The sequence below is a fragment of the Phoca vitulina genome, unplaced genomic scaffold, assembly GCF_004348235.1.
Source record: "Phoca vitulina isolate PV1807 unplaced genomic scaffold, GSC_HSeal_1.0 scaffold58, whole genome shotgun sequence".
NCBI lineage: Eukaryota > Metazoa > Chordata > Mammalia > Carnivora > Phocidae > Phoca > Phoca vitulina.
Window position 1 is genome coordinate 6,973,575 of NW_022589761.1, and position 12,766 is coordinate 6,986,340.

Here is a 12,766-nt window from a genome sequence, read left to right on the forward strand (position 1 = left end):
GAATCCCTGCATGCCCAGTTTCTTTCATTGTAAATATCTTAATTTTCTGTAAAGTACCCTGTTTTTTGCCTTCATAATCTTTTTCCTAATTCTGGAATTACGCATTTGTTCATCAGTTTATCTACTGGTATAATTTCTCCCACAGTGGCCTAGAACTAGTATAATACTTATTTCACTCACCATGATATAACCAATCCCCAGCACACAGTTCAGTTAACAAGCCAGCACCATTAGGGTGTATCTGTGCATGTGCTTATACCAGTCCCCTGGAAGATTGACAGCTTTACACAACGAGAATCTTCTACGTAATTCTGAAAAAATTCTAATGGAAACTAAGAATACTATGGCAACCATTTATGAGAGGTTGTATGGTGTTGTGACAAAAAACAGAGCCAGACTGCTTGGGTGTGAATCCTAGTCCCATGACTTGCTAGTTGTATGACACTGGACAGTTACTTAACTACTCAGAAATCAAGAAGGCTGAGATAAAAGGAGATGCTCCATGTAAGCTGTTAGAGCTTGTGCAGGCACCCTGCTGTTTAGGATAGTCCCTTTGTTCTTGCTAAGGTCCAGGGTGGTTGGACCAGCCAAAAGCAAGTTGCAGAAAAGACAAACAGTTGGGAAATCTAGAGAGATGAATAAACCTAGAACTGGTAAGAAGAAAAGATTCTTCTGTGATTAATGTATGATCTATATCTGCAATCTAATGAAAATGCCACACTACACAGTTGTCCTTCAGAGAAGGGCACTAAAAGCAAGGTCTATATGATGACTGGTAACGTGATGTTGGCATTTTATGCTGTATGGGAAGTTCCAGATGTCAGATGTCAGAAGATGCTGTTATTTTAAATATTTTGGAAAAAACTATCTGTTAGAGAAGGAAAACTGTAAAAAGCATGGATTCGAATAATAAATTTGGGCCTTAAAGGAATGCTCGGATCAAAAAGTAACATCCATCAAGGATGCTCCCATTGCTCCTCTCCTGCATAATCACTCCTCAGAGCTACAGAATCATTCCCCTAAATTGATCTTCAGTCTCTCTGATGTCCGTATCCCGTGGTCTCATTCTAGCGCAAGGCCAAATCACCTGGACTTCCCAAACAGGCTCCTAGTAAGTTTCACCATTTTCACTCAGGAATCTGATTTAATCTCTACAGGAAGCCAGAGAGAGGTCTTAGAAATCCAATCCACTCATGTTCCTATCTTGTTTAAAACCTTCAGTGGCTGCCAAGTGTCCTTAAGAAAAAAAATCCAAACTCCTAGACTTGGTGAGAAGGCCCTGCATGACGTGGACCTCCATTCAGGTCTTCTAGGACACCCATTCATGACTTTCTCTCCTTGGGGCCTTAAATGAGTAAGTTCCTCCACCTTCTACAGCATTCCCACCATACTGCCTAGATCCTACTACGTCTCCTTCCAGCTTCATATCATTTGTCATGATCTGAAAAGTCTTACCAGTCTGGTAATATTGCCCCTAATATTCTCTCACAGCAGTCCCTTACCTATAACCATCTCCCCTAAAAAGACCCTCATTTCTCTGGCCATAGTACAGGCCAGGTTTCTAAAAAAGAAAACTTGCAGGGTTCTATCAGTGATTAGGGATTTAAATCGGCCCTTAAATCAGCATACTTCCTACTACCTAGGTTATTCACTGTTACGTTTTATTTCCTTCCAGTGTTTTGTAGCATCCTTTTTATACAACCAAAACAGCACTGACTCTAAAAGTTCTGTATCTGGCTTTATTCAACTAAGCGTTATAGCATGTTTCAAAAATATTTTATAAAAAATATCTAAATTGCTGAAGGTTCTGTATCCCAATTGTAGGAGTTATATAAATCTACAAATGCTGTAAAATTTCATAGTAATATACACCAAAAAATAAAAAAATAAAAATAAAAATAAATGAGTGTATATGAAAATCGGTGAAATCTGAATAAGGTCTACTTATAGTTTCATTACTACTATTGTGCCAATTTCCTGGTTTTGACAGTGTACTAGCATTAGGTAAGATGTTATCATTAGGGAAAGCTGAGCAAAGGGTACAAGGGAACTCTATTATTTTTGTAACTCCTCTGAATCTTAAATTATTTCAAAATAAAAAGCTAAAAAGAAATGGTAACAGTTATAAGCATGTATGTACCTAATAAAGAGAGCCCCAAGTACATGAAGCAAAAACAGAATTGCAGAAAAAATAGACGATTCAACAAACTGAAGACTTTAATGCTCTACTTTCAATAATGGATAGAGAAGATCAACAAGGAAACAGAAAACATGCTCTTAAATAACTGATGGGTCAAGGAAGAAATCACAAGAGAAATTAGAAAATGCTTAGAAAAGGAAAACTTAATATACCAACACTTATGGATTATAGTTAAAATAGATCCTAAAGGGAAATTTACAGCTTAAAATGCCTATATTAAAACAAAAACAAAAACAAAACCCCAAAACCCAAGAAAGATCTCAAATCAGATTATGGAACTAGATAAAGAACAAAGTAAACCCAAAGATACCAGAATGAAGAAAATAATAAAGATTAGAGGGTAGATGAACAAAACAGAAAGAACAGGGAAATCAACGTAACTCTAAGTTGGTTCTTTGAAAAAGATCAACAAAACTGTCAAACCTTTAGCTAGACTGACCAAGAGAAAAAAAAGAAAGAAGACAAATACTGATATCAGGAATGAAAGAGGGAGATCACTACCTACCTTACAGAAATAAAAGTCTAGGGTTGGGTGTAGAAGTGACTGCTTATGGGTATGGGGTTTCATTTTGGGGTGATGAAAAGGTTCTAAAATTAGATCATTGTCACAGTTGCAGAACTCTGTGACTATATTAAAAACCACTGAACAGTATACTTTAAGTAAATTTTATTTTTTTTAAGTGAATTTTAGAATATGTGATTTCTATCTCAATAGAGCTAGCTGCTTTAAAAAGTCAGGACAAAACTGGACACAAAGTACAGGGAAAATTGTCTCATGGGAAGGAGGAAGGCACTTCCTTCCTGAAATCAGAAGCAAATATGAGGAAAGGTAGCAAGAGTGATAAGTAGAGTGAAAATTTGAGGCCTCATGCTGAAACATCCTTCCTTTTTTCTCCAGATCTCAGACCTTTTCAGCAAGCTTTCCTACCAATAGCTCAGATGTGCTGCCTTCTCACTGGCCCCCTGGGTGACCACCTGCCATAGTGTTCCTCATAGGAGTCACCATCACTTACCTGGGCACCATTCTTTTGTTTCCTGACTCTTAACCACCCAGGGCTCCTTCCCCTGCTCCAATAAGGAGATCACATCTGGCTTAGAATCAGAAAGTCCTGCTCAAAAAACAAAAAGGACAAAGTTATGTTGTATGTGTATCAGAATTAAAATTAGCCCATGATTATCAAGAAAGAGTAAGCAGGTTAAGGGTCAATGGAAGGAGTGAAGGTCAGAGGAACCAAAAAAAAAAAAAAAAAAAAAGTTGTCCAATGGAGCAGCCAATTCTAACTTTGTAAGGGATAGGCCCTTCTTTGGGAAGCAACAAGAATCATTAATTTAGCCAGGCATTTGAGAAGCACTCATGAGAAATTCCTTTTTTTTTTTTAAAGATTTTATGTATTTATTTGACAGAGAGATAGAGACAGCGAGAAAGGGAACACAAGCAGGGGGAGTATGAGAGGGAGAAGCAGGCTTCCCGCAGAGCAGGGAGCCCGATGCGGGGCTCAATCCCAGGACCCTGCGATCATGACCTGAGTCGAAGGCAGACGCCTAATGACTGAGCCACCCAGGCACCCCTCATGAGAAATTCCTAACAAAGAACATAAAATTCCAGAAGGCCAATTCTGAATTTTGGGGGGCACATAACTTACCCAGTGAGATCAGGTTGTTATAATTCTCCAACATTACATCTCGGTACAAATCCTTCTGAGCAGAGTGCAAGCATTCCCACTCCTTTTGAGAGAAGTAAATGGCCACATCTTTGAACGTGAAGCCCTGAAACCACAGATCAATATGCTATTTGTGAAACTGATAGGCAAAATCTTTACAATGGAATAAAAAAAAAAATGGAGAAAGCAATTTAGTAAGGTAACAATGTTGAGAAAACAGGCTGTGCTGGGCCTTTAACACGGATGGTGCAGTGTGGAAACAGAAGTGACCAGAGCATATACCATTCTTGTTGCACACATCATGCACACGTCATGCTTAGGCATGCCTGCAACTACAGGAGTAACCTCCGGGCTCTAAGCTCTTCCATTATCCCCAAAGTTCAGACAACTGGTGTTTCCCAATTAAATAAAACTACACATGCAAGCACATGGCACACTCTATGTTCACCATACAACACCTGTAACTATCTCCTTCCCATTCTCCCAATAAAGAAAAACTTCTTAAAACTCTTGAATCTTACAAAATTTCTATTTCTGAAAATAGGATTTGAATATAACTTGATTTCTATGATGATTTATAACATGATTTAATAATTTCTTAAAAGCGCATGCCCATAAATATGCCAGAATATTAAAGCCCAATCACTTTTCCATGTGACCAAAAATTCTAAAATAGACATCATTTTTACTGGCTGTATGACAACCCATCTTCTATATTCAATGTTCTTATTTTGGGGTACTAGGTTGCACAAGTTCTCTAAAGTTCTTTTGCAGTATGAGTCTTTTCTCAACAGTTTATACATCTGGCTATTATGTTCCTGTTCCTATAAATTGTCCCTCACTGTACTCTCCTTGTTCCTAATCAGCCAGAACTGATGGGAGGAAGATCCAGACTCACAATGATGTGACCCAAGATGAACATACACAACAAAAGTGTGTGTCTCTCTCCCTTTCTCTCACACACACACACAGTCTGTCTTTCTTGATTTGAGGGAGTGTAACAAAACTTTGCCGGCTCTGAACCCCAGAGAATCCAACTGTATATAATGGATTTAGAGGAAACAACCTTCCCAACTGATCTGAGCCCAGACGGACCTGTTCTGACCTGGCCCGGGCAGATCCTTGTTCTACAACCTGGAACACACTGAGCTCCTCAGTCATGGAGTCATCCCAAAAACATGGTGAAGCCCCCAGGCCCAGGAGCACAGAATACTTGGGCAGGCCCAGCCCCGGACAACAGTTTCTGCAACAGAGGTCTCCAGCCTCTCCCTGGCCTAACAGATTCAGTGTATCAGGTACCTTCTTAGCTTTGTTCCCATATCCCAGAACCAGGGCCCTTAAAACCCCAACTGAAACCTCTTTCCACGAAGACCCTGTCCAGAATCACCACTACTGAGCCAGACAACCCACCAGAATCAGCAGGTCCTGTGTAGCCTTGGCAAAGCTCAACCATCTGGATGCAGGTTGCAATGGCTTTACAAGAAACCACAATTCTCAGAATCTTCATGGCCAACACATTCTGGTTCCCAATCTAGATCATAAGTTCTCTAAACTTGGCTTTCCTGCCTGACATTATTCCCTCTTACTGTTACCCCTAGCCTTATTGCTGATAGCCAGTGTACATGAATCTCAAGTACAATTATTGCAAATTAAGCACTTTAAGTTTCTGGTGACTTATATGTACGAATCCTCAGGAGAAGCCCATGAATCCTAATTCGAAGGAAACTTTAGCTCAAATAAGTAAAGTCATTTACTCAAATTTGCAGTTAGCAGTGGCATTGTTGGTTTTTTTTTTTTTAAAGATTTTGTTTATTTATTTGACAGAGAGAGACACAGCAAAAGAGGGAACACAAGCAGTGGGAGAGTGAGAAGCAGGCTTCCCGTGGAGCAGGAAGCCCGATGCAGGGCTCGATCCCAGGACCCTGGGATCATGACCTGAGCTGAAGGCAGAAGCTTAATGACTGAGCCACCAGGTGCCCCCCATTTCTGGCTCTTAACAGAGATGCAGCCAGGGATTTCTGACGATCCTTTAAAAAAGTCCTATACTGGGCTCTCCATTTAGAGGAGAAAATGCTTGGTCTGCTCGGTGTGTCTCTACAGAGCACAGCACTCTATGAGAGGAAATCAAAGGTAGAAGGGAAAGGGAGGAAAGAAGCAGTTGTGCAAACAAAATTCCTTTATCCGAAAATATCAAAATTCCCCATGACTCTGGCTCTATGTGGGCACTTGGGGACATGATGATTTAGATCCAGCACCTGCCCTTAAAAAGCTCAGAATCAGGAAGGAAAAGCAGAAAAGTAGAGACAATCACAGGACATCAAACTCTGCGGGGAACTGGTTACCATGACCAAATCACCAGCTGAAAAATAATGTTCTGAATATTAAAAACATTTTGGGATGCAATGATGATCTGGAAAAGAAGGAAAGTAATCTTCAGAAGCTAAAACTGAGTCAAGCTGGAGAACAAATAGGAGTGTGCTGAGCCACTGACATTTATTTTACCAGAGAACCTCTGCTGAGCCAAGATGACCATGAGCTTTGACATTCAGAGAATGAGGGGAGAGGAGACCAAGCTGAGAGCTGGTCAAAATGGGAATCTAATTGGTTCTGCACTGCAAAGACCTGGGACATCTAAGACCATGCCCACAAAAGAAAGAAAAAGTAGAAGCAACACTCCCATTCTTGGGTGCTACAAGGAAAATGGCCTGACTTGAATCTTGGCAATTGGTGGAAGAAAAACATTTTCCCCTGAGGAACTATAACCACAAGCCAGCCCTCCCAGAGGTCTGTGGCTCACATGCACATTACTGAGGTGAATCTAGAAAACTTTCCATCTATAAATCTACTTTAAGGTGGCTCTGGTTTGGCAGTGCTCTTGGCAGAAGCAAACACTGACTTGGCCTAGAAGAACAACCTTCAACCAGGCCTCAAGAATCCATAAGAGAATTCCAAGGAAAATGACCCAAATGTCAAAAATAATAAAACAGCACAACACTGTGAATATACTAAACACCACTAAATTGTACACTATAAAATGGTTAACTGTATGTTATGTGAATTTCACCTAAACAAAAAACTAAATAAAAATAAAACATGCACAGAGGCATAATTCCAGGATCAGAGTGTCAGGAAAATCAATCATGCAGTTGTTTCAAATTTCCATAATATTTTAAACTTTCCACAATAAAAATAAAATGTTAGGGGGAAAATGTCATACCTGCAAAGATTCATTTATTACATAGATCATGACAAAGAATATAAAACAGGTATACTGCAAAAAGGAAGTAAGATGGTGAGAAACAAAACCATGACAGGTAGATTTTCTTTTTTAAAAGATTTTATTTATTTATTTGTTAGAGAGAGCATGCACAAGCAGGGAGAATGGCAGATAGAGGGAGAAGCAAGCTCCCCTCTGATCAGGGAGCCTGACATGGGACTTGACCGATCCCAAGACCCTGGGATCACAACCTGAGCTGAAGGCAGACGCTTAACCCACTGAGCCACCTAGGTGCCCCAAATGACAGGTAGATTTAAAAGGAAAAAGTACTTATAGAACAAAAAAACCCTAATATTTGAAAATAAGTCATACAATGGCTCAAATAAATATTTCTGGAGAAAAATTACTGGACTACAGATATAAAAAGAGATTATGCAGAATGCTATCAAAAAGGACAACATGGGAAAGTATAAGAGAGGGCAAGAAGATAAAGTGAGGTTTAACAGATATCTAACCAGAGTTCTGGAAGGAAAAAGAAGAACTGAGAAAAGGCAGTAACTGAAGACCAAATGGGGGTACCTGGCTGGCTCAGTCAGTTGAGCATGTGACTCGTGATCTTGGGGTCATGAATTCAAGCCCCATGTTGGGCATAGAGCTTGCTTATAAAAAAAAATAATAATAATAAATAAATAAAAAGACCTAATGGCTAAGAAATTTTCAGAACTAGCAAAAGAAAGCATTATTTAGAAGCCCAATGAGTCTCAAGGAAAATAAATAAAAAGAAACCCTAGACAATTATATCAAAACTGCAGAGCACTAAAAACAAAGAGAAAATGTTAGAAGCAATTTGAGATTAAAGACAGATTATCTACACAGAAACACCAGTCTGACTGGCAGATGGTTATTCAAAAGCAACAATATAAACCAGAAGAGAGCAGACTATCTCAGTCAGCTGGGAGAAAACTATCTTCCACAAATGGGGGCAAATCAAGACATTTAAAAAAAACCCAAAACCAAAACCCCCAGAAACTCATTAAAGTATGTACTTCCATCTGAAGGAAAAGTGATCCCAAAGTAGAGGGTTTAAAATATAAGAAAAATGAACAAAGAAATTGGTAAATATGTGGATAACTAAGCTAACATCGAAATATATAAAATAAAAATCTTTTATGGGTTAAAAAAAGGATAGAATTAAAACATCTGACAACAATATAAGTTTAATCAGTTAGATTATCCTAGTTTCTTATACTGTTCGGCAAGAACATAAAGATGTTCTTTAGTTTAGGACACTGGTAAGTTAAAATACGTTAAAATTTCTAAGGTAACCACTAAATAAATGAAACTAGTTTATAACTTTCAAACTCACAGAGGGGTGAAATGAGATTAAAACAATATGGAAAAGGTTGAATAAAAAGCACAAACTAAGCCAATAATGATATATCAGCAATTTTTTTAAAAAAGATTTTATTTTTAAGTAATTTATTTATATTTATTTTCAATTATATCAGAAATTTTTTTAAAAAAGACTTTAAGTAATTTCTACACCCAACATGGGGCTCGAACTTCCAACCTTGAGATCAAGAGTCACACACTCCACTGACTGAGCCAGCCAGGTGCCCCTATATCAGCAATTAGTATTAATGGGCTAAATAATCTCATTAAAAGATAAAGTCAGAAACCAAAGCCCAGATATATGCTGTTTATAAGAGACACATCCAAAACATAAATATCCAGAAAGGCTGGAGGTAAAAGGTGAAAATATAACTTGTATTCATCCCTAATACAAAATATATATAGACACACACACATAAATAAAGAACAGAATTATGACAAATCCTCATCATTATGAGAACACATCACTTGAAATAATTGATAGACACAACAGACAAAATCAGTAAAAATAGAAACTATTTAAATTACAAACAAAATTAACAAGCTTGATTTAATGGCCACATATAGAATAATGCACCCAATTCAAATAACATTCTTCTCAACCATATCTGGAGGATTCAGAAAACCCGATCACATTGGGTCTTAACACAAGACAATCATTTTGCATAAACTCATACTAATAAGAAGATGCACATTAATCGGATTGCCTGGGGGGTGGCAAATGGAATGGAAAAGTCTTGGATGACAGGTCATCCCTGGCAGGACTAAACGCATCCTTACTTACTCCTTTATTCCAATACTAGGATTGGTGCTCCAGTAAATATAGAATGTGCTTTATAGTAAATGTATAATGAACATGAAAGAGTTGGAGCTTTGTCCTGAAAGTAACAGGGATTCACTCAATAATGGAAGTGACATGACTGGACTATTTTATTGGCAAGGAGTAAAAGAGGGAGGGAGCCCATTTAGAGGACAATGCACTATCCACCCCTACAAAAAGGTCTGATCTGGCCTGCAGACAGTGGAGTGAGGTCATAAGGCATGAGATCAGCAAATAGGAAAGGGACAGAAGCAATGGGATTGAGACCAGGAGGTGGGAGTTGGGGGAACTCCAGGTTGCCAGTTTAAGCACACATTCAGGTGAATTTCCATCACTATCACATTCTCTAAACCTTGTATAATGACCACATTATATAGAGGAAGTTATGAAGAAGCCCATGATCACATAGCAAAAACAGGGTAAGACTGTACCATTTTTTTTAACAGTGCATAGCTTTTCATTAAGACAGAGAATGGGGGCCGCTCGAGTGGCTCAGTAGGTTAAGCAGCTGCCTTCGGCTCAGGTCATGATCCCAGGGTCCTGGGATGGAGCCCCGCATCGGGCTCCCTGCTCTGCGGGGACCTGCTTCTCCCTCTCCCTCTGTCTGCCTCTCCCCCTGCTTGTGCTCACACTCTCTCTCTGTGAAATAAATAAAATCTTAAAAAAAAAGAGAAAGGGCAATCCACCACTCTGAGGAGAGGAGGAAACAGAGGGAGAAATGGACAACTGTCAAGGGTTTAGGGCAAGGGAAGCTGGAGTTTCTTCTTTATCAAAATGTGCTAAGAATGGATGGGGAGGGTGTAGTTTTTCCTCTGAGAATCTGAGGAAGGTTCTGGCCAGGATGGGAATGGGAAGACGGACTCAATAAGTTCTCACAGAATTCAAAAGAAAAGTCAGAGAAAGAAAGAAACAGATTAATTCAAAATACAAAGAGTATTTTATTAGTCTTTTGAGAGAAAGGAACCCTTGAGAACCGGCCAGAATTAATGAAGAGCCACACTCAGACACATCCAAGGAAAACACCCTGAACATACTACAAATATTATGCCATTCTTTAAAATTGACTACTCCAAAGTCACAGAAAAGAAAAATCTAAATAAACACCCCAAATTAGGAATTTTACAGCCAACACTTGCTGGTCATATCTCACACCAGATGCTTAAAGATTGAATCATTTGGGCAAAAGACAAAGTACTTTAGGAAAATGTGAATGACTTTTTTTTTAAGATTTTATTTGTTTATTTATTTAGAGAGTGCGAATGGGGAGGGGAGCAGAGAGAAAGGGAGAGAGAGAATCTCAAGCAGACTCCGTGCTAAGCGCAGAGGCCAACACAGGGCTCAACCCCACAACTCTGAGATCATGACCTGAGCTGAAATCAAGAGTCAGATGCTTAACTGACTGAGCCACCCAGGAGCCCCTGAATGACTTTTCTATATTTGTAGTAGGGAAGGCCATGACATAAAGGAAGAAAACATTTTTTGAAAACTCTGACTCTAAAACACATACAAAATAGATTAACTGTAAAAAATATTTTTAAAACAAATTATAAATGACAGAGAATATGCTTAACATTTAAACTTGCTCAACATAAACCAAAAAAGATAACACTCTTTGACAAGTAGGCAAAAGTAGAGGGATCCCAGTTGTACTACTTGTTAACTGTTTAAGTTTGGAGTGACTTAATAGAATCTATTTCCTCATCTGTCAACTTAAAATACCATATTTCATCAATTCTGAGGTGCCACTGATTGTAAAGCCACCATTACTTTATACACCAGAAAAAAATGCCATCAATGAAACTATGACTTGCCAGGAATTGTAAAACCAGTCCTGATTTCAGAGAAGTTCAAGTGTGAAGGAAAAAAAAATGCGTACCAGAATTGAAGAAATAGTCCTACCTGTCTCACAGGGTTATTAATGTGGATTCAACAAGATAACACATGTAAAGAACTTGAAACCACAAGTAGCTTAAAGTAAACACAAGTTGGGTGCTTCTTTTTTTTTTTTTTAAAGATTTTATTTATTTGACAGAGAAAGAGATAGGCAGAGCAGGAACACAAGCAGGGGGAGTGGAAGAGGGAGAAGCAGGCTTCCCACAGAGCATGGAACCCGATGCAGGGCTCGATCCCAGGACCCTGGGATCATGACCTGAGCCGAAGGCAGAGGCTTAACGACTGAGCCACCCAGGTGCCCCAAGTTGGTTGCTTCTATCAGTAGCATGATCCCATTCTGAAAACAAAACTACATACCTACACATACGCACAGACAAAATCTGAAAATATTAATCGTGACTATCTCTAGATGGTGGGACCATGGGTGACAAACTTTCTTAATCAGCTTTCTCAAGTTTTGAAATTTTTCCAAGAATCCTATATTATTTTAGTCATTAAAAAGAGAGCAATTAGGGTGCCTGGGTGGGTCAGTCGTTAAGCGTCTGCCTTTGGCTCAGGTCATGATCCCAGAGTCCTGTGATTGAGCCCCGCATCGGGCTCCCTGCTCGGCGGGAAGCCTGCTTCTCCCTCTCCCACTTCCCCTGCTTGTGTTCCCTCTCGCTGTCTCTCTGTTGAAAAATAAATACAATCTTTTAAAAAAGAGAGCAATTAGGTTATTTCTATCTTGGGGAAAAAAGTATGCAGAGCTAACCAGGGCAGGCAGACCTTCCAGGCTGTTAGAAATTTGGAAGCAGGGGCGCCTGGGTGGCTCAGTTGGTTAAGCGGCTGCCTTCGGCTCGGGTCATGATCCTGGAGTCCTGGGATCGAGTCCCGCATCGGGCTCCCTGCTCAGCAGGGAGTCTGCTTCTCCCTCTGACCCTCCCCCGTCTCATGTACTCTCTCTCAAATAAATAAATAAATAAATCTTTAAAAAAAAAGAAAGAAATTTGGAAGCAAATAGGCTACTGCAGGGGCGCCTGGGTGGCTCAGTCGTTAAGCGTCTGCCTTCGGCTCAGGTCATGATCCCAGGGTCCTGGGATCAAGCCCCACATCGGGCTCCCTGCTCAGCGGGAAGCCTGCTTCTCCTTCTCCCACTCCCCCTGCTTGTGTTCCCTCTCTCACTGTGTCTCTCTCTGTCAAATAAATAAATAAAATCTTTAAAAAAAAAAAAAAATAGGCTACTGCATGTGACTCTGAAGCGGACCACAAAGAAATTAGTGAGCCTGAAGCAAGTAACCTCATTCTGTTCTTTAACTTCCCTGCCAAATCAGTGAGGCACATCTGTCACACTATTCTGGGAATGAATAAAATCCAGGGAAATGGAAATTCTAGATTGATGAGACAATGTATGTAAAGCAGACAGCCCTGGTTTATTTTTATTTATTTAAAGATTTTATTTATTTATTTGACAGAGAGAGAGACAGCGAGAGAGGGAACACAAGCAGGGGGAGTGGGAGAGGGAGAAGCAGGCTTCCCGCGGAGCAAGGAGCCCGATGCGGGGCTCTATCCCAGGACCCTGGGATCATGACCTGAGCGGAAGGCAG

General features: G+C 39.7%; 1 protein-coding gene across 6 annotated transcripts in view; it reads right to left on the bottom strand.

Moving 5' to 3' along the window:
• The window catches only part of ZNF568 (zinc finger protein 568), an 84,639-nt gene that overhangs the window by 5,004 nt on the left and 66,869 nt on the right, over positions 1-12,766 (bottom strand). For 4 of the 6 annotated variants that reach the window (XM_032390215.1, XM_032390219.1, XM_032390218.1 and 1 more), the window contains 2 exons: positions 3,844-3,967; positions 3,214-3,309 (listed from right to left, as the gene is read on the bottom strand). The exons of 1 other annotated variant lie outside the window; for it this stretch is intronic. In XM_032390215.1, the coding sequence (XP_032246106.1) occupies positions 3,214-3,309; positions 3,844-3,967 (220 nt within the window). The remainder of the gene's footprint in view (positions 1-3,213; positions 3,310-3,843; positions 3,968-12,766) is intronic. One more of the 6 variants, XM_032390220.1, reaches the window with a different exon arrangement.